General features: G+C 34.2%; 1 protein-coding gene across 1 annotated transcript in view; it reads left to right on the forward strand.

The window, feature by feature from the left end:
- The first annotated feature begins 4382 nt into the window (after positions 1 to 4382).
- LOC129220396 (uncharacterized) overlaps positions 4383 to 23033 on the forward strand; it is a 267279-nt gene continuing 248628 nt past the window's right edge. Inside the window, exon 1 of the mRNA XM_054854810.1 lies at positions 4383 to 4413. Within this exon, the coding sequence (XP_054710785.1) occupies positions 4404 to 4413 (10 nt within the window). The 5' untranslated portion in view covers positions 4383 to 4403. The remainder of the gene's footprint in view (positions 4414 to 23033) is intronic.

Genomic DNA, 23033 nt, shown 5'->3' on the forward strand with positions numbered 1-23033 from the left:
TGGATACAGCGGCTCCAGGAATATGACATGGAGATCAAGCATCGAAAAGGGTTATCTCACGGGAAAGCTGACGCTTTATCAAGGAGACCCTGTCCTGAGAACTGCCACTATTGTTCCCGAATCGAGAAACAGTATGGAACGACTAGCCCTACCGCCTATCAGGTGACAGTGACTCCAATATCATCAGAACCTGATCCATGGAGTGACGACCAAGTTCGAAAAGATCAACTTGAAGACCCCGACATAAAACCAATTTTGGAGTTCATGGAAAGTGACAGTCGGCGACCTAGCTGGAAGGACGTTTCCATCTTCAGTCCTGCAACAAAAAGATACTGGGCTTTATGGAACTCGCTCCATTTACGGAACGGCGAGCTACACCGAAAATGGGAATCTGACGACGGCAAAACATCTAGGTGGCAGGTACTACTTCCCCGTTCAAGGATTTCAGATGTTCTGAAAGAAATACATAGTAGTGCGACTGGAGGACATTTTGGTGTCTTGAAAACCCTCAATAAAGTTCGGGAGCGCTTCTTCTGGAGTAAGGCGAAGGATGACGTGGAGAAGTGGTGCCATTCTTGTGACGCCTGTGCTGCTCGTAAAGGACCGAAGAAAAGAAGCAGAGGGAAGCTTCATCTGTACAACGTTGGAGCTCCTTTCGAACGAATTGGGATCGACATCCTGGGTCCTCTACCAAGAACTGCTGATGGGAACAAATACATTCTTGTTTCCATCGACTATTTCAACAAATGGTCCGAAGCGTATCCCATTCCAGATCAAGAAGCTACCACCGTAGCAGAGACTCTTCAACATTGGATCTCGAGATATGGAACACCTTTGCAGATTCATTCCGATCAAGGGAGGAATTTCATCTCTGCTGTGTTTAAGGACCTATGTCAAATTTTCGGAATTGAGAAAACTAGGACAACACCACTACACCCACAATCGGACGGCATGGTGGAGAGATTTAACCGCACAATCCTGAATAATCTCTCGCTTATGGTATCCAGAAATCAACAGGATTGGGACAAGAAGCTACCTTTGTTCCTGCTGGCCTACCGCAGTGCTGTCCACGAAACTACCGGATATGCCCCATCTCAGATGCTCTTCGGACGAGAGCTTCGGCTACCTTGTGATCTCGTCTTCGGTCGTCCTCCGGATGCGCCTTCATCGCCTGAGGAGTACATCCAGGATCTCCAGGCCCGGTTGGAATTCGTTCATAACTTCGCACGAGAGCGAATCAACATCGCGGCGGAGAAGATGAAGACCCGATACGACACAAGGTCTACTGGACATGAATTCAACGAAGGCGACAAGGTTTGGTTATGGAATCCCATCCGACGGAAAGGCCTTTCACCCAAATTGCAGTCGCATTGGGATGGACCCTACAAAGTCCTTAACCGACTGAATGACGTCGTAGTGAGGATCCAAAAATCACCTAATGCAAAACCTAGGGTTGTACATTATGATCGGTTAGCCCCATACTATGGCCATAGTTCAGGAGTATTACGTAAACAACCATAGTTGATAACATAAAAGTTGTAGATAATTTTTTTTTGCTTTTAATGTTTAGTAATATTTCTTGTTATTATTGTGTTTCCTATGTATTATTGGTTATTATTTAATGTGTGTATTTGTGAACATGTGATAGAAGTTTGGCACCCTTTCTGGGGATTGTACTGCCCGGGACGTGCAGTCCTTAGGAAGGGGGCAATGTTACAAATCCTGTAAAAAGTAATAATTGTAGTAACGTAACCTGTAAATAGTTTCCCGTAATGAATATACAACCCCTTTTCATTCCGCTAAAGTATACGACCCCTTATTTCCTTTTCTTTTCATTGATAAAATTTGATAACGGTCAACGCATTTCGAGAAGCGTGTGGAATATTTGAGAAATTTCTTTTCGGTGTCTATATAAGCCGTTAGCGATGGATAAACAGGGGAGTTTCGATTCAGATTCCGAACTGAGAGTGTGTATTAGCTCTGTTTATAGCGAGGCATTTCGCTGTGTTGTTTTCGTATTTGGAAGTAAATACGTGTGTAAACGTTGAGTTTACGGTGTTGTGTGATAATTGCTTAATTGCTGATGAATAATTTTGCAGTTGTTGACGATCTTTCCTGTACATAGTGTAAATAAATTTCCTGTGTTTTTATCAAGAACTGTGTTTTCATTTCAAGAAAGTGGAAGTCTTTGAAACTACTTTTAATGCAATTTAATCCTTAGATTAAAGGGAAATTTGAAGACGAAATTATTTATTTGAAAAACGAAAAACAACGTGTTAATGAATAGATATTTTCCAGGATTTTCTCCATCACAAAAGTCTAGGTTTTCAGTTTAATTAACTATGACATTTTTCATAAACACGACCAATTCCGTTACTTATATGGTAATTGTGCATGCATATGTTTGAAATAATTAGCGGCTTCAATGTATTTTTTGATTGAGTTTGCGAAATACTTGAATAAAAATTAAAGTTAATTATTAAAGAGAACTCGAATTACATCATGCAAACACATTTTTCTGGAGAAAGCTTTTGTTTCATATGAGTACTAATAAAGAAAAATTTGATTTTTTTTTTATTTATTTTTATTTATTTTTTTTTTTTTGCTTTTTTTAAATTGGAATAAAAAAGGAAAGAAAGAACGGCCATGAACGAAACAACAAAAGGGTCACCATTTTCAATTTTATGTTGAAAGATATATAACATTACCAAAAAAACACGGAAAAGGAAACTTTATACTAAATTCGGTAAACAGAATGTATTTAAAAATGTATATTAGGAGAAAATATTGCTGTAGGTAAAAGAAGTGGTCCAATACGGGCTACCACTTTCATTTTGGAATCTACTTACAGTCGAGTCCCGACTTACGCGAGGGATGCGTTCCAAGACTCCTCGCGTAAGTTGAAATTTCGCGTTGTGGAAAAATATATGCATACAAATTTTTTAAAGCATACCAAATACTTTTAGGCACTTATAAACACCCCTCAAACTGCTCTAAAGCATTCCTTAATCATTACAGATTCTACCATAAAGAACTGAACTTTTACTGTATTTAAAAAATAAAAAACTGTTATTCAACATGAAACACTTAAGATGCACAAAATAAATGACCAATGGGAATAAAAGATAAAATAAAACAACACGGTATGCACTGCATGCAGTAAAATTAAAATGATGCACAAAATAGTACTGTACAGTAGATACAGTAGCAATATTTACGAGTTAAAAAATGAGGATACTAGTGATGATTTATGCTCCAAGATCAGATCGTTATTCTTATCTAATACATTTTTAAATACGCTTCACCTTTTAATTAAAACGTTTCAATTTGTGGCTACATCTCCTCTACCTGATCTTTTTATTAATCCACAATGCAAGAGCGCGCGTAGCTTCCATTTTCATAATTTTTACTTTGCTAGACTACTCTGCAAGCTTTAATATTGAAACCAAGTTCTAAACGTTTACGGACATCTTTTTGTTTTGACTTTTAATTGTACATATGGAAGATTCACTCATACTTATTGTCGCGCTACCTTCGACGTTTTGTATTGTTCAAGCATATCGAGAATCTTAGCCTTTTTAAATTTTTTTTATCAGAAACTTGCTTTTTCTTCACATTTTCAAACTTTAGATGAAGGTGACACTAAGGTGCCATTATGGGTATTTGATGCACTAGACTAATTTGGAGTGGGAACTTTGGCTGTCAGTGATGCTCAAAGGGACGTAATAACATTCAAGAAATCAATATTTAGTAGCCAATAACGAAGCTGATACTTCCTTCTAAACAAAATTCATGTTGTGGGCGAAAAATTCGCGTTAGCTCTAAAATTCGTTACTCGTGAAAAATTCGCGTTAGAGCCATTTCGCGTAAGTCGGATCGCGTTGTAGCGGGAGTCGACTGTATTTTCTTGTTATCTCTAAACGGATAAGTTTAGTGTTCTTTGCGTCTAAAAACAATCTTGAACGTGATATAAAGGTACATAACACCGGTTTTAGTTGCATATAACTATATGATCCGACAAAAAAGGTAAAATGACGGTTTTTGAAAGGGTGGTCCAAATATGGGCTACTTGAAGAGAGAATATTTTCTCATAAAAAAATAAATAAAAAGCATTTTTTTTCTTGTTCAAAATCTTTTTAAGTATCATCTTAGATATTTTTAGAAAAATAAAAATAATTTACTTCAATTTTTTTTTATTTGCAGTTATCACAAATGTAGTATGTATCACTTTCCATCCCACACATTCAAAATGTGTCTAGCTTTAGAGCAGATAATCCTATCTTCTCTCTGATATAAAGAATACGTCACAGAAAATGCATAATTGAATTACATCATCAGGATATGTTTCCAAAACGAACCACTAACTCATCATAATCTTCGTCGCTGTCAATAGGAGGTTCAGTATGGCCCCTCGTAAGTCTGAATAGCTTTTCTCTTTTACTGGTTGGCTTGACTTGAAGGTTTTGTATGTTTTATCGTTGCGCGAGCACTTGAATTCACAATTTTCAGACTGTTGTTCAATTTACGATCCACACTTTTCGCCAGTTCTTCTTTGTAAAACGATGCAGTTATGCTGCAAGACTTGGCACTCTTGTGATCACGATTTTTCTTTTTTTCAATGGGGGGAGGGGGCTTGAAGACATTCAATACGGACGAATTTGTTCCGACGTTAAAGCTTGACTTGATGTTAGTTGATTAGGGGAGCTGAAATTTTCCAAATTCAAAAGAGGGCTAGCCCAGTTTCCAGTCTCATCGAACATATTTATTCATTTTCATTTGTTTCTTATATTTTTGTATGTATCAAAATCGTAGGGGGTAAATTGTAAAATATTGTTTAATCAATTACTACTCATTTTCATGCACGTTTCAGCGAGGGCGTTTGATCGTTCGTGGGACTTTCTGTTCTCTGAAGTGACCACATCCGGTTGAACCCTCACCAGCGTAGGTACAATGGTGTTCGGAGTAGTTTAAAAAAGAAATGTCCCTTGTTAAGCAGTTAACCGGCGTGCAGTAGCGCAAACAGAAATTACCATCATGGTGGGGAGTTTGGCCATAAACTTGCTCTTAAGTATATATAAGCTACCATATTAGGTTTGTCAATGTGTGTTAAAGCAAGTGGGTTCCGGGATAGGTTTTACCTTAAAACCGCAACCAGTCTCTAACACTGAGCAAGACTCATGGCTCTCACTTTCGATGGAACTAATAACCAATCATACAATATCTGTATGTACATTTTTTCTTCAAAAAGGTTTTATACCTCGTATGGAAGGTACTTTTTCCATACCAAACATAAGATGTAGTATTAGCTAGACACACAATGGGAAATCGGATCCATGGGCAAGCCTCCTAAAAGCGCATGCGCACAAACAACTATTGACATAGGCAGAAATGATGCAAACCATAGACTAATAATAAGAGTAGACCGAGCTTTCCCAGACTTGGTGCTGAAAAAATTGGTTCATGGATACATCATGTGACTGGTGGAAGGCTTGGCGAAAAATTTGGCAGCATGGTTGCTAGATGGCAGGATTATCTATAGTTTGGCACTTGACATGTATTTTAAGTAATGTGTTTTCATTATAATTTATTTCCAGGAGCAGAGATTGAACTGTTTTTCTTTTAGTTATGCATTATTTTGACATTAGTAATTATTTTTTGATCACAGTTTTCAGTAACTTTTATTTCATTTGAAACTGCTACGTCAGCGTTGGCGTGAATGTAATGGCGTAAACGCAAAAATGTACTAATCGGTATCTTAAATTAAAATTGTAGTAAAAATCATACCGTTTGCGATTCTTTTTGGGCCCTTGCATCTTTAACTGCTTAGAGAGTTATTGAAATTGACTAAAGAAAATGCACAATACTATCTAAACGAAGGTAGAATTACGGTAACCGGGTCGCGGCGATAAATATTTCATTCTGGCAATCCGCTACCTCACCTTGGCGACGGAGCAATTTTGGTAACCCTACACCAAAGCTGATTTGCTATTCATTTGGCCAATGAACCATTTCAGAATTCACCTTTACAAAATTGTGAGTCATTTGTTCAATATTTTTCATTATTATTATTCCATAGAATAATATTTTTAATTTTCTCAAAGGTAATTTTTTTCTGAAAAGTGGCAACATATTGTTTTTTCATTTTTAAATCTTCGAAACATTTTATGAAATTTTATATCGCGAAAGGTCTGTCACTTTTAACTTTTTTAAGTTATAGATTTAAAAATTAATTATTCATACTCTTTTTGGATTCTTTTTTGGAATGTGTTCGCAGTAAGTTATTTCCTCTATGTTTTATTGTTCTATCTTAAATTTAAAATTTATTAATTATCGTAATAACTTATTCAGTAAATTAGAATTATAATCTTAGTTGTGATAAAGTTCTCTGAAAGGATCTTTTGATGTGATTTAACTTATTTAGTAGATCGTTTTAAGTCTTAATTAAACAGTAAGTATTTTTAATGGCTTTTTCTCAGATTGTTTCAGCCTAATGTAGTATTCTATCCAACTTTTACTGTTGTTAAATTTCGGCAGAAATTTATGTTTCATTTTAATGTTCCTTAGGAAATTAAACATGTTGATAAAAAGTGTAACACCATATACGTCATGAACCTTTTCGTTCACATACATCATGATATTTTATTTATTTTCCTGCACCTCCGCTTCTAAATATTTTATTTAAAAAATTCATCAAATTAAACGAAAAAATGAGTTTAATATTACACTGCAATGGGAACGTGAAGAGCAGTATCGGCAAATTTTTATTTAATTTTTTTTTCTCAGTTTTGTCAGCCGTTGTACTTTAGCTTTTTCGTACAAACTTGCTTATTTGCTTTCCACTGAAAAAAAAAATGGTCAAATTCCATCATTTTGCTATTGTTCGTATCGAATCCAAAACACGTTTCATTTAATGTCTCAAAAATTCATCTCTGTAGATACTGCGCTTTATCTTCCCACGTTTATGTTACCATCTTAAAAAAAGTTACCTCTCATTTGTCTTTTCTGCAAACTTAATTTCAAAGTTAAAAAAAGAACAGAGTTCTATATAAAGAAAAATAGGCTTAATCATCTGTTTCTTTCCATATTTTACAATATTTTAAAAAGGAAAAAAAAAATTTAATGCTTTTTTCTTTCTTTCTTTACGGTTGCGATTAGAGAAAGAAAAGGTTAATAAAGAGTTGTAGTTACCAAGGTGATAGTTTGAGCAATTCGAAGCTCAGCCCCTTTTCCTTGGGTCAACTCTCATTGGATGATTTCCTTTGTTTACATTGTAGTACTTGGTTTACATTGAGTAGTAGGTGCCAAATTTGGCAGTTTTTGAAAAAATACGCCAACGCGACCCGGTTACCGTAATTCTACCTAAACGAAAAACCCACTATATTAACAAAATATTTACAACTTAGAATAACAAATTTACAAATCGGACTCCATAAAAGATCATTCTTCCGTGTTCCATCAATTATATTTATTTTATTTCTCGCGAGCGTTGATCGTCTGCTACGATCAACGCCCGCTGTTGCTAGGATATCCACCAGTCACATGGTTTGGTTTATGAGCCGCAGAAGGGTTGCCATAGCTCTGTCTATTCTTATTATTAGTCTATGATGCAAACAGCTTTGCATCCTTGTAGGCTAAGCTTTTGTCCGTTTGATTTAAGTTTCGCAGGGCAAGTGGAGTTGTGTATCTTGTTATACCACATCTATGATTTCTTATTCACTAATTTTATAAACTTAAGAATCTGGTCATTTCTTTCCACATCATTTCATACCCCACTGTGTGTTGCGTACTCTGAGTCGAATTCCTTAAAGAACTACAAGTAACTTTTTGAGTAATGGTCCTTTTTATGACATCTCTAAGGAAAGCTACTTATTTTAGCGTTCACGTACACAATATCAAGGTTTTAGAGTTATTGAGTTACAAATTTTAATTATCATGTAGCATTAACATAAAATATCCATACTATGAAAATCTGTTCGCGTCTGTCTGAAAGTTTGAAGCTCGATCTTCTCAAGAACCGCTGCGAGTCGAGAGCCGAACGAGGTACCGATCGATTCGAAGTTTTTCAGAGAAAACAGCAAGACGAACTTTGTAATTGTACGACTTTAATTAGCGGAGATTTTAATTAAAACGTCAATTAACATTACGTTATTCAGAAATTTTTATTTTTTTCCTGTTGCCACTTTGCATATAGGTGAGTAAATAAAGTTCTAATAATTATTTTAAAAGGGATTTTTTTTGGCTGCTGTCTAAATCGTAAAACAACTTTTCTATCTAGCATTTTATTTTAAATTAGACTAATGTCTCTTTTATTCTGATACATAAATCCTAAAACTACTCTTTAAAGCACCTTTTTCGTTTAGAAATTTATTCGTAACTCCAACAAACTATACGGGGCAATGCAGCCACTGTCTAATGGCGCATGAAATAGGTAAAACAAACGCACGCCGTATCGTAGAAAATGCTAATAAGCCAAGTAAATTTTGTTTGTATGCATGACTTTTTTGTTTCATTCTTTTAAAATTAATTTTTAAAGTCTTGTGGATATTCTGGTTCACGTATAAAGCAATAAGAATTCAAGAAGCATTACTAAACGTCAAAAAGTAATGCAACTTACGTAGTTCGTAGTTCTGAGCAGCAATTTCCACGATGTTGAATTCGATATTTATCAATTCTTGATGGAACTACATATTCATTGTGGCCATAAAACTGACGAGAATAAATATTAATGCTAGATAGTTTAATTATATGACATTAAGAATTATTATCAAAAGAAGAAGATGAAACATCTTTACCTTGCTGGGATAGCGCTAACTGTTTTGCATTTGTAGCTGAGTATTTTTCTCAAATTGCCAAATCGGTTAATTTAAAAACATTTTTTGTTTCGTATGATTCTAATTTCTGAGTCATGATTTAATTATGTCATGCTATACAAATCATCAACAAAATTCTCACGGATATATGGTAATACTTTTCTTTTCAATTGATCTACCATTATTTCTTTTTACTTATCGAATTCTGCTAATCTTTCTACCATTTTTTTCCACTCATGATAAAAAATAAAAATGCTTTAACTGATATGCGAAGTCTCGCCAAGGATTCTTTGCTCGCACAATACTAAAACTGTAACCCCAAACAAAAACTTTGGCGAAACCTTTCAGCTGAGAATGTAAGCAATAAAGTAAATTCTTTCTCGGTTAAGCCTTTTTCATTTCGTTCTACGATAATATATTCAAGAAAATATTTTGCGTACTGTCCATTCTAAATAAATGCTGCTGTAAAATATGATTAGTTAAATGATTTTTAAGATAAAAAAAAAACCTATTCGCAAATCCAGCGCTCGAATACGCTACCTTGCGGTGATTTATAAAACTTACGGGAAAACTAAAACATTGCCACGTTGCGTTCCATGTGTGTCTGTTGACGTAAACGCAGTCAGTTTGTTCTGAGTATTTATTAACGCAATCGATGTGTCTTAGTTCGATTTCTGTAGCTTTCAGCTACAGAAATTGTTTCGTCCCTTAGTAGTATTCTCGAGCTTCTCAGAATAATGTTAACTTTCCTTATTTCCTTCTAAAATGTGAGTTGATTGAGAAATGGTTAAAGCGAAAACTCTGGATTAACAAACTTGTCTAACTTTATACAAGGTAAAAATTTTTATTGTTTTGTATAAATTTGTAAGAATATGGTTTTTTTTTTAAATATTAAATTAATTTAACTAACCATATTTTACAGCAGCATTCAGTTCGAATGGACGGTATGCAAAATATTTTCTTGAATATATTATCGTAGAACAAAATGAAAAATGTTTAACCGAGTAAGAATTTACTTTATTCCTTTTATTCTCAGCTGAAAGGTTTCGCCAAATTTGTTTAGGGTTATAGTTTTAGTGTTGTGCGAGCAAAGTAACCTTGGCGAGATTTCGCGTTTTTAGTTAAACCATTGTTAATTTTTATCATGAGTGGTTGAGTGGAATAAAATGGTAGTAAGATTGCAGAATTCGATAAGTAAAAAGAAATAATGGACAATCAATTGAAAAGAAAACTACTACCATATATCCGTGAGAATTTTGTTGATGATTTGCATAACATGACATAATTAAATCGTAACTCAGAAATTAGAAACATCAAATAAAAAAAATTTTAAATTAACCGATTCGGGAATTTGAGAGAAATAACTCAGCTACAAATGCAAAACAATAAGTGGTAGCCAAGCAAGGTAAAGAAGTATCATCTTCTTTTGATAATAATTTGTAATGCCATATTAAATTTTCTAACATTAATTGTTATTCTTGTCAGGCCACAATTATTATTTAGTTTTATCAAGAATTGATAAATATCGAATTCAACATCGTGGAAATGGCTGCTTAGAACTACGAACTACGTAGTTTGCATTAATGTTTGACGTTTAGTAATGCTTCTTGAACTTTCATTTCTTTCTACGTGGGCTAGAATATCAACAAGACTCTGAAAATTAATTTAAAAAGAATAAAGCGAAAAAATCATGCATACGAACTATATTTACTAGGTTTATTAGCATTTTCTTCGTTACCACGTGCGTTTGTTTTAGTTTTTTCGTCCGCCATTAGACAGTGACTGCAGTGCCCCCTATAGTTCGTTGGAGTTGCGAATTCTTACAAATTGACACAAAACAATAAAATTTTATATCTGGTATAATGTTATCCAAGTTTGTTAATCCAGAGTTTTCTTGTGTTTACGCTTTCACCATTTAAAAATCAACTCACTTTTTAGAAAGAAATAAGGAAAACTAACATTATTTTGAGAAGCTCGAGAATACTATTAATGGACGAAACAATTTCTGTAGCTGAAAGCAATCGAAGACACATCGAAAGCGTTAATAAATACTCAAAACAAACTGCCTATGTTTACCAATAGACACACGTGGAACGCATTTTTTTACCTTTTTCTTTAATTTTATAAATCACCGTAATCTAGCGTATTCGAGCGCTGGAGTTGCGAATTGTAAATTAGCTTTGTTTCTTTTTCATTCTGAGCAATGATTTTTATGTCTTTCTGTTGCCATTTTACATTTCTGTTGATAAATAACATTTTAACAATTGTTTCAGTGTGACTGACATCATCAACACAAACAAACGAGTTAATCGGTTACTCTATTCGGACATAACCTTTATTTATCGTCTGCCTTTTTTTATTTTTTATAGCCAACGTTCTTTTCAGAATTTGCAACTCCAACGAACTATTCGCAACTCCAGCGCTCGAATACACTACCTTGCGGTGATTTACAAAACCGTAGAAAAAACTAAAACATTGCCACATTGCGTTCCACGTATGTCTGTTGACTTAAACATAGGCAGTTTGTTCTGAGTATTTATTAACGCATTCGATGTGTCTTGGATTGCTTTCAGCAACAGAAAATGTTCGAGCTCCTCGAAATATTGTTAGTTTTCATTATTTCCCTCTAAAAAGTGACTTAAATGAAAAATGGTGAAAGCGCGTTAACACCGGAAAACTCTGGATTAGCAAACTTGTATAAAGTTATACCAGGTAAAAAAATTTTTTGTTTTGTGTGAATTTGTAAGAATATGGGTTTTTTTTTTTTTTTTTTTTTTTTGAATCTCAAATTAATTTAACAAACCATATTTTACAGCAGCATTGAGTTGGAATAGACAGTATGCAAACATTTTTCTTGAATATATTATCGTAGAACGAAATGAAAAATGTTTAACCGAAAAAGAATTTATTTTGTTGCTTTTTTTCTCAGATGAAAGGTTTCGCCAAATTTGTTTAGGGTTATAGTTTTAGTATTGTGCGAGCTAAGTATCCTTGGCGAGATTCCGCCCATCTTAGTTAAACCATTTTTATTTTTTATCATGAGTGGAATAAAATGGTAGAAAGATTACAGAATTCGATAAGTAAAAAGAAATAATGATAGATCAATTGAAAAGAAAACTACCACCATATATCCGTGAGAATTTTGTTGATGATTTGTATAGCATGACATAATTAAATCATAACTCAGAAATTAGAAACATACCAAACAGAAAAATTTTAAATGAACTGATTCGGCAATTTGAGAAAAATAACTCAGCTACAAATGCAAAGCAATTAGGGCTGGCCAAGCAAGGCAAAGAAGTATCATCTTCTTTTGACAATCATTCGTAATGTCATATAATTAAATTTTCTAGCATTAATTGTTATTCTTGTCAGGGCACAATTATTATTTAGTTTTATCAAGAATTGATAAATATCGAATTCAACATCGTGGAAATGGCTGCTTAGAACTACGAACTGCGTATTTTGCATTAATTTCTAACGTTTAGTAATGCTTCTTAAATTCTCTTTTCTTTCTACGTGGGCCAGAATATCAACAAGCCTTTGAAAATTAATTTAAAAAGAATAAAGCGAAAAAATCATGCATACGAACACAATTTACTAGACTTATTAGCATTTTCTTCGTTACCACATGCGTTTGTTTTAGCTTTATCGTCCGCCATTAGACAGTGACTGCAGTGCCCCCTATAGTTCTTTGGAGTTGCGAATAGGGGGCACTGCAGTCACTGTCTAATGGCGGACGAGAAAACTATTACAAACGCATGTGGTAACGAAGAAAATGCTAAAAGTGTTGTGATTTTTGTTCGTATGTATGATTTTTTCGCTTTATTCTTTTTAAATTAATTTTCAAAGTCTTGTGGATATTCTGGCCCAGGTAGAAAGAAATGAGAATTCAAGAAGCATTACTAAACGTCAAAGATTAATGCAAACTACGTAGTTTGTAGTTCAAGCAGCTATTTCCAAAATGTTGAATTCGATATTTATCAATTCTTGATAAAACTAAATAATAATTGTGGCCTGAAAAGAATAATAATTTCGATAATAATTTGTATGTCAATATGCCATTACAAATTATTATCGAAAGAAGATGATACATTTTGCCTTGCTTGGCTAGCGCTTATTGTTTTGCATTTGCAGCAGTGTTATTTCTCTCGAATTTCCGAATCGGTTAATTTAAAAAAAATTTTATTCGATGTTTCTAATTTCTGAGTTACGATTTAATTATGTCATGTTATGCAAATCATCAACAAAATTCTCACGGATATATGGTGATAGTTTTCTTTTCAGTTGATTGACCATTATTTCTTTTTACTTAACGAATTCTGTAATCTTACTACCATTTTATTCCACTCATGATAAAAATTAAAAATGGTTTAACTAAAAACGCGAAATCTCGCCAAGGTTACTTTGCTCGCACAATACTAAAACTATAACCCTAAACAAATTTGACGAAACCTTTCAGCTGAGAATAAAAGGAAAAAAGAAAATTAATTTGAATTCTGAAATTTTGAATTCAAATTATGTTTTTCGCAATCTCGAACTGAGGCAGGACCCTACTCATTGGAGTTATTGTTTCTAGAAACAGCTCCTGTCCCCCCCCCCCCCCAAGTCTGCCTCTCCTCCTGAGCGGTTACTTGTGCATAGTTGTGTGTGTGCGTAAACCTGTGTGTATGCACGTAGGTGTGTGTGAGTGTATGTGTGTGAAGTCGTATGTGTGTATGTGTGTGATGTCGTGTGTGTGTGTGTATGTGTGTGTGTGTGTGAACGTGCGTGTGTGTAGGACATGGACGCCTCCGATCAGGAGAAGCGGATAGCTCAAAACCGGAGCTGCGCCACCAGCAGAGGACGGTGGGCGGTGGTGCTGCAAAGGCTTCTGGTTCAAGTTGAAAAAGGCACGGACACCAAAAACGGTCAAATGAAAACAATAAGCAATCGTGATTGCTCAATAAAGTAAATTCTTTCTCGGTTAAACATTTTTCATTTTGTTCTACGATAATCTATTCAAGAAAATATTTTGCATACTGTCCATTCCAACGAAATGCTGCTGTAAAATATGGTTAGTTTAATTAATTTAAGATTAAAAAAAAACCCATGTTCTTACAAATTCATGCAAAACAATAAAACATTTTACCTTGTATAACGTTATCCAAGTTTGTTAATCCAGAATTTTCGCTTTCACCATTTCTCAATCAACCCATATTTTAGAAGGAAATAACGAAAGCTAACATTATTTTGAGATGCTCGAGAATACTACTAAGGGACGAATTAATTTCCGTAGCTGAAAGCAAACTAAGACACATCGACTGCGTTAATAAATACTCAGAACAAACTGCCTGTGTTTACGTCAGCAGACATACGTGGAACGCAACGTGGCAATGTTTTAGTTTTCCCGATAGTTTTATAAATCACCGCAAGGTAGCGTATTCGAGCGCTGGAGTTGCGAATATGAAAGCTATTTCTTTAGTTGTGTTTATTTATTGTAGTCTAAGTTTATCATTACCAGCCTCATATTTCGTTAAATTTAAGATGTGCGACTAATTATGTTTATTTTGTTGGACTTTTCCCTTTACATGAGTGGGTTTTCGAATTATAATAACTCTCTTTTTTCTCTCCGCTTAGTTAAAAGAACATGTTAAATTAAGATTGTTCCGATTTCTTTTACGGAAACAGAGTTGAACAAAAAAAAAATGCTTTTTAATGCTTTTAATTAAAGCTTAATTGGAATCTGATGACTTGGTATTAAATTAATGCTTAGTGATATTTGTTAAGTCTTGATGCTTTAGTTTCACATAATCAATTTTAACGCGTTTGAAACTGATGTAAGAGTACTACAAAAACATCTACTGGACAACTCTTTTATTTTTTAGTTAGCCTGTGCAACGCAGGGCACACAGCTAGTATTATATTAAAAAATAGAAAAAATTTCATTTAGCGCATCACTTAAAAGCCGGAAACTATCTATTACACTAATACCATTAGAACATCGCCAGTGGGTGTCATAATGTATGCAAATACGATTCTATTCAATTGTTTTCCTTGCAAAAATGGTATTTTTAATACATTTTCTTATAAACTATCAATAATTCGCGTTAAGCATCTATACATATAATAAAATAAGATGTTTGTGTGTGTGTGTGTGGCGCGCATCCCGGGAAAACGGTAAGGCCTAGAAAGATGAAATTTGGTATACAGGTGTAGTTTTTGCTGAAGTTGTGCACCTCGGGCTTCGATTTTTGATATTTTAATTAGAAAAAAAGTTATTTAATGTTTTATGTGATTTTTAGCACTTTTTAGTACTTTTAACCTCACAGACCCCGAACCAATCGCGCCAGAACAAATATTTTTGGTACTATAGTGTCGGAAATTTAATTTTAAATATGATGAACAAAAAAATTTTGAAGATAGAGCAATTTTTGTATTTTTTATGAATTTTTGAAAAAACCTTTAATTTGCATGTTTTCCTGGGTTTTATTTTTTTCTAATATCATCCTGCGAGAAGTATCAAAGCCTCATTTCTGAAATTTAAGTTGGTAATAGTAAAAACATTTCGCCCTCTTCAGAAGAAAAAAGTTCTTAAAAATACGCAATAGTTTTTTTTTTTTTACAATTTTTTTAATGCTGAACACATCATGTCCTTTCACGCATCAGTCGAAAAAAGCGTTCTTCAATCTTTTATGCCTGCGACGTCACTACTTGGGTTTCGATTCGATATTTACGATGGAATCTTAATCGCAAGCAATGTTAATCTTTTTTTTTTACTATACTAGGGGGCTATCGCCCCCTGCTCGCTATCGCTCGCCAACCCCCGGAACTGCTTACGCAGTTCCCTGTGGATCGCTTCGCGATCCATGCTCGCTTCGCTCGCTCGCTGTATGCCAATACATTAGCCTAGCTAAAATTTTCCGTAAAAATTAAAGTTGGTAATTGCATTTAGGTCACCATCCATTTAACCAATATGAAAATTACGTTCATAATGTTAATTTGTCTGCTTTAGCCAGATTTTCGACAGTTTAACTTTGCTGTATGTAAGATGACTGCCTTGGCAATGTGCACAACTTTACCATTATAGATACAAAAGTGTCTGTCATTGCTTTGGAGAGATTGCACTTCTACCTGTTGGTCCGCGGAAGGTATTTTATTTCCCTTCTACCACCCATTGGAAAACCAATGAAGGCATTCCCCTATCCGCCACCTGGGGACGCGCCCTCTAGGGGTTACAGGCTCCCCCGAGGGATGTATTTACATTATTTACACTCTTATATATTTACATATTTACACTCTTATATATTCTAATCTGAGAAAACTTCCTCATATACACAATTAAAAATGTCCCGTTTGGGAGCCACAACTGACACTGCTTCAAAAGATCTTGTTCTTGATAATGCCACATAGAGCTGGCCATGACTAAAAACAGGCTCAGAGAGCACCAAACATATTTTCTCAAACGTTTGTCCTTCTTGTTGTTATTCTGAATCCTTGCCACGTCACGAACAAAAAATGGTTTAACTAAAAACGCGAAAACTCGCCAAGGCTACTTTGCTTGCACAATACTAAAACTACTATAACCCTAAACAAATTTGGCGAAACCTTTCAGCTGAGAATAAAAGGAATAAAGTAAATTCTTTATCGGTTATTCATTTTGAACTGAACTGTCGTACTGAAGCAGAGAATAGACGACGCTCAAAGCGCCTACGCGTTCAAAACAACATTGCCGATGAACATGATTGTGGAGCAATGTGTGAAGAATGCGAATTTTGTGGTGCTCTTTATTGGCAGAAAGAGCGTAATACTGCAAATAAATATACTAAATGTTGCCATGACGGAAAGGTGCGGTTACCGGCATTGTGTGACGCACCTGATCTGTTGAAGGAACTGCTGACTGAAAATTCCCCAGCCGCTAAAAATTATCGGCAGCGAATCAGAGAATACAACTCTGGAAATGGCTCGTCTTAAATTGGATTCAAGAACGGTTTCCTGCCTTCTTTGAGCTTTTCTTTGCTGATTAAGGTTGAAATGGGCCACAGCCCGACTCAAACTCATCTCAAAAAAAAAAAAAAGTTCGTTGAGTATTCTGTGATTCAAGATTTCAAAACAACGTAGAAGTTTGTTTACATGATTTATCGGCGAAGTGTTGCCAACAGAGGTTTAGAAATTCACCCCTTCATTTGCCGGCACGTAAGAGAATTATATATATAGATAGCTTACTTCTACATTTTCTGACGTGATGACCACTTGTTTTTTCGGCAGCGCTTGCTTTTTTTTCTTTCCTTTTTTTTGTTTTATTTAGGGATTGCATTTATTTCTTTTTTCATTCGCCCTCCCCCCCCCAAGCTGGACGTTTTGTTGTATCTATATTACGTTACATTTCATAGTTGTGCGCATTAATTCAATAAAAACAGCGAGATTTTTTTTATCTTTGTCAAACGCTACTTTTTGCACACTACGGGGGAATTTGAGCTTTTTTTGCTCTACTTAAATAAAAAAAGGCGGTTTTTTGAGTGTTCTTTGTTTTTATTAGGAAATGGGCGAGGAGGTCAAAATAAATAGAGATAGATAAGAAAATGTAGAGATAGATTGTAAAGGTAGATAACCGCCGAAGGCGGCAATCTTGGCGTAAAAATGTGAATGCCACAAAAAAAGATGATATAGATAGATATAGATTGATTGACACCGCCACGAAATTTATTTAAGCAGCCGCCAAAGGCGGCAACATTGGCATAAAAAAAACGAATGATAATACTGATTTATAGAGAAAAACATCGATTAATGTCGTCGCTAAAATGTTTAAAGCAGCCGCCGAAGGCGGCACTCCTGGCGTAAAAAGGCAAATGGCGTAAAAAGGCGGACCAACTGGTCGCCGCAGGCGGCTAGTTAATAATATAAAACACACATTGATTTATAATAATGTCCAGTTGAACTTGTGCTTCCTGTACTACAGAACAATAAAAAATAGTCCTTAATTTCTGTTTGAAATAATATATAACTAATGCACATTTTAATATCATATTTGCCTTGTTTGAATTAATTCACTTACCAATTCAAAATTAAGGGAGCATTTAATTACACTGTCCAAATAATAAAAACAAATGAACAAACAAATAGTTACGTTCTGTTAAAATTACTTAACTTACATAAAAAGTAAAAGTTTAATATGCAGCTAAATACTGTTTGAATACAACAATTAGCGTGACACTTAATTTGACATGCATTTTTTCTACAAACACATTCTTGTTAAAATGACACAGATAAAGCAAAAATTAACTAAAATCCCTTCGGAAAAGAATTTTTTTTTAAACCATAAAATGACTAATTTTCCGAAAGAAGTATTTACTCTTGAGTATTTAGGAAAAACATTATGAAATTACTTTTTACTCATTTTGTCTCAATCTTTGCTATACGTATTAGAAGGCAAATATACTAAGTACATAGCATAGTTAGCTCAAAAATATGTTTTTAAAAGCAGAAACAACCTTGTGTACATACCTTAAAATAATAATTAGTGTTTTATAATGAGTTTAGCTGTTTCTTTACTTTCTTTTTTACAAAGCAGCATTGTATTTACAGTTCCAAAATTTCTCCAGGTTTTAAAATGTGGTTAGATATTTTTCATGTAGTTTTAAAAGAAATTAAAAAAATTGGTCTTTTAAAAGAAAAGACATGTGTTAAAATCTAAGCTTAGGGCAATTGAAACATCACTATAATTGTCTTATTACTTTGAATCGTTAACACTTTTAGTGTTCCTTTTGTTCATTTACAAGTACGATAAAAGAAACGGATTTCCTTTCAATTACTGAATTAATATTTTTTGCATTTTTATTTAAGAAAAACATGTACTGTTAAAATTTTTGGCACCAAAGTCACTCTTTTTGAAGTATTAATTACATTTCATTTCACAAACAGTATAGTTATTTGGTTATTTGCCGCTTTTGCTAGCACAAGAGTATCTCAACGAACATTTTAACTAGAGAACAAAGTGGGAGATATTTTTGAAGTCAAAACTTATTTAGGTGCGTTGAACATTTTTGAGGTGCGGAAAAACTATTCATTTCACGACATCGTCACTTCACTGACATTTCGAATACAGCGCATGCACTGCTTCTTCAATCTCACGGCAAATCGGCTTTTTTAGGCGTGTCAGTTAAAGAGGGGTAATACATTAAATTGATTACGTGGAAACTTCAGTATGTGTATTGTTTCTTCTTGTTTATGCATGGAAAACTGAATAACACAAGCAGTTTTTTTTTTTCGAATATTTCCTATATTTGCACCAATATTTACTTTATAAGCGAACTGAAATAGACCATCCAAAATGTTCGGATTGCTGGTTAACGTGAAAACTAGAATGTATCTGATATTTTGATTTTACATATTATACAATTTTAATTTTTAAACTACAATTAATTTCAAAGGAAAATTAAATACACACCACACACACACAAACACACCAAATTTATTTTTTAGTTTTAAGTTTTCACTTCTGTCGGCCGCCCCATAACTGCTTTTTTTTTTTTTTTTTTTGGACCACTTCCTTACTATTGGCATGAACCTTGAGCATGATCAATTGTTGATGCATGTTATGAGAGCAGCGGTCAATATTTTTCTTCGCCTAAATTCTGCACCAGCAGCAGAAATAATAGGGTGCGATCTTAACTGCTAGAACTCGTTTCATTTCAAAGTTAAGTTCCAACCATGAAGTTCAATTCCTTATCAGCACCTGATACAACAGGGCTGCATAGTCGGAATGATCTGGGGGTGACGGATTCATTTTTCTTTCGGTCATTTTCCCTTCGAGTATCCAACACCGCCAAGGGTGCAGAGTCGGAATCGATTTTGGAGTAGAGTCGGAATCGAAGGCTCTTAAATTTCAAGAATCGGTCATTTTCGCTTCAAATCCGCAACACCGCCAAAAGTGCAGAATCAGAGTCTGACAAGTTTGGAGTAGAGTCGGAGCCAGAGGCAATTATTTCTCCTCCGACTCCGCAGCCCTACTTTGTAGAGCTTGTTCTGCTTACTCCAAGTTACCGAAAAATGTAATTTCTGGGCTTGAAAGCTGTAACACAATGAAAAGCAGAGTGGATTTAGTGATTACTTGACAGAGTGTACTGATTACTACTGTTACTATCTTGATTTCAGAAAAAAAATGTCTAAATTGGTTATAGCAATCGTAAATAAAAGCTAAAACCTTAATAATTGTCTTTGAAAAACGATGGACATACATTTAAGATTTTGGAAGGCTCTATGTTTCGCTTCATGTTTACTCATTTCCCCTACAGTGTATTTTTTTCTTTAAACGGTATCAAAGGAACTAATAAACAAATGGAGGAAGTGCTGCTTCGTAATTTTGAAACACGTATCAGGATTATTTATAGAAACCTGTGCACTACTGTGATGATCTACAAAATGTAACGCATGTTTCAAAAATAAAAAGGTGAAAACCTCCTATATTGGACCCCCTAAGAACAAAAAGCTTACATTGCTATATTCGAAGCAAAACAAAAATACAAAATGTGTTATAAGCAAAAATTTATAAAAAATAGGTTTAATAGACACAATTGCTCTAAATGTGTAAATAAGGATTTAATTAAATATTTTTAACATATTCAAAAGTCCAAATTAGGAATGTGTGTCCTTAAAATGGACCAAGCACTTCTTAAATTGGGCCAGCACAGTAAATGTCCGAAAAAGTTATTATTAATCTCTAGTTATTTAATATGTTTCGCAAGGAATATTTTCCATTTGCGCGTTCTTTGGCATCGTAGGAAAAGTGTGGGGACAGTGAAACACAAACATTCAACTGCATTTTTTATTATTAAAAAATACAGAAACCACTTTTTTATTCAAATGGTACATTATTTTCACTATAATAGGTATTATAAAAGTGGATCTAGGAAAAACTACGAATTCATAGAAACGGGAAAAAAAAAATAAAAACGAGGTAAAATTTTGTCTCACTGTTTCCCCAGTAAGTGGGAACAGTAAGATACATATTTTTGAATTAACAAGATTTGAATGAATCTAAATTTGCTTGTAAAATTATGAATGATTGTTGGTTTTAGTGAGAGCTATTGTCTTTGGAAAGGCAAATTTGATGTCTTGACACACGGTAGTGAGATCTACTATGATTTTTTTTTTAGGACTGAGATAAAATTACATATATGATTCTGAATTAGTAAATTGGCTTCAAGTTTCATCTATTGATGTAGTAGTTGATTAGGATGGATTGCTTTCACTGCAGCCTTTGAATATCACTAGTACAAAAACCTCTTTTTTGTCTCTTGCAGAAAATCTCCAAAATAACTTTTATAGGCATGTTAAAATTTTGAATTGCGGATAAATATTATTTAGCATATTGCAAAGAAACAATTTAAAATACACAACAGGTACGAAAGAAAATATTTATGTGATTTGAATCTGTATATGAGTATGTAAATACATAGTTTTGCATATGAATGTAGCTATAAAAACCATAATTCCATTCAAGCATCCTTATTTTGTTTGGGCTGGGCTCTCAAACTTATTTTATTATTATTTGCATCAGCAGGTCAGTTCTAATGAAATTTAGTTCAATGTAATAACTTCTGCACTTTTAATATAAAAGTGCCATGAAAGCAGTGAGCAACGAATTAATGGTATTTGACTGTTCCTGTCTCAGAATGTAAACTCCATAGCTGCCATTTTTTGACAAATAAAATTAAAAACATGATTCTACTGCTAAAATGAACGTTAGTTAACAGACTTATGTAAGGTTAATAACACCAGCCTGTAAAGTTTATCTAACAGTTTAGAAACAGTGCAACAAATAATGCAGCTATTTTAGTTCAATTGGGTCAATTTATGATAGCATAGATATTTTTCATACACCAGATTTGAAATCAACTTGTTTTCTTTATTACTACTTACAGTATGCCAGTTTGACTTTTAAAAAGTTTAACCGGGCTCGAAACGTTCAAACAGAATAATATTGCTGTTGTCGCACTGCTCTCCTTGTCTCACTGTACCCACTTCTCCTCTACTGATGTACTCACTATAGTTGTGGAAACCTAATCTGGCAGCATTGTGGAGGCTACGCAGATACCAATTGAAGCATTACGATGCTGCCAGGTTAGGTTTACCCAACTATAGTCACATTTCATACACACTACCGTATCGTTAACTTCATCCTTGAAACAAGGATGGTATTCTGTAATATTGTCTGCTACTTTTTACATCCTTTTACAAAATAGGAAGTATAGTATTCGCGAAAAAATTTTCACTAAAAATTCGGCCTTAATTTCTATTTTGCTCACCCCCGAATTAATGTTCAGTTTTTTTTTTTTTTTTTTTTTTTTTTTTTTTCAACCCAACCACACGCGGATAAGTTCCTAAGAACGTATAAAAACCCGAAATATCCATTTTAACATTCCCCGAGTTAATAACAACGACTTTTCTCGTGACGTCCGTATGTGCGTATGTATGTATGTATGCGTGTATGTGCGTATGTATGTCGCATAACTCAAGAACGGTATGTCCTAGAAAGTTGAAATTTAGTACGTAGACACCTAGTGGGATCTAGTTGTGCACCTCTCTTTTTGGTTGCATTCGGGTGTTTCTAAAGGGGTCTTTTGTCCCTTTTTGAGGGGAAATCATTGTTAATTTCGATGTATGCTCAAGTGGTGTTATAATTTGGCGGATACTTGGCGATATATCGCCAGTCTTTTGGTCACCATGTTTTGTCACCAACTTGGCGTCAAATTTGGCGATTTTTTTTTTTTTTTTTAACATTTGGTTTTATTTTGGCCACTGGTGGTGATATTTAGAGAGTAAACTATTGAATCACATTATAATTGCCAATAATGGGAAAATCACATCAAAATTGGAGTAAAAGGAAGCTTGTTATGTTATATATTCTGCTACAGAAAAGTCACTGATATGAAGCACACTTTATATTCACAGATCAAACTTCTGTTTTTGAGAATAAAAACTTTTTAAAAAATAATTTAAAAAAAAATAAAAATATTAATTTGAATTTTGTCATCTTCAATTCAAGTTATGTTTTTCGCAATCAAGAGTGTGTGTATGTAGGCGTATGTTTTTGCGTGTGGGGGATATGTGTTTGTGTGTAGGAATGATGTGTATGTGTGTTTGTGTCTGTGTGCTGGCATAAGTGTGTGGGTAGTTGTGTGTATGAACGTGTGTGGGGGGTATGTGTATGTGTGTGCAGGCATATGTGTTTGTGTCTGTGTG

The sequence above is a fragment of the Uloborus diversus genome, chromosome 4 (assembly GCF_026930045.1).
Source record: "Uloborus diversus isolate 005 chromosome 4, Udiv.v.3.1, whole genome shotgun sequence".
In the NCBI taxonomy this organism is placed as follows: Eukaryota; Metazoa; Arthropoda; class Arachnida; order Araneae; family Uloboridae; genus Uloborus; species Uloborus diversus.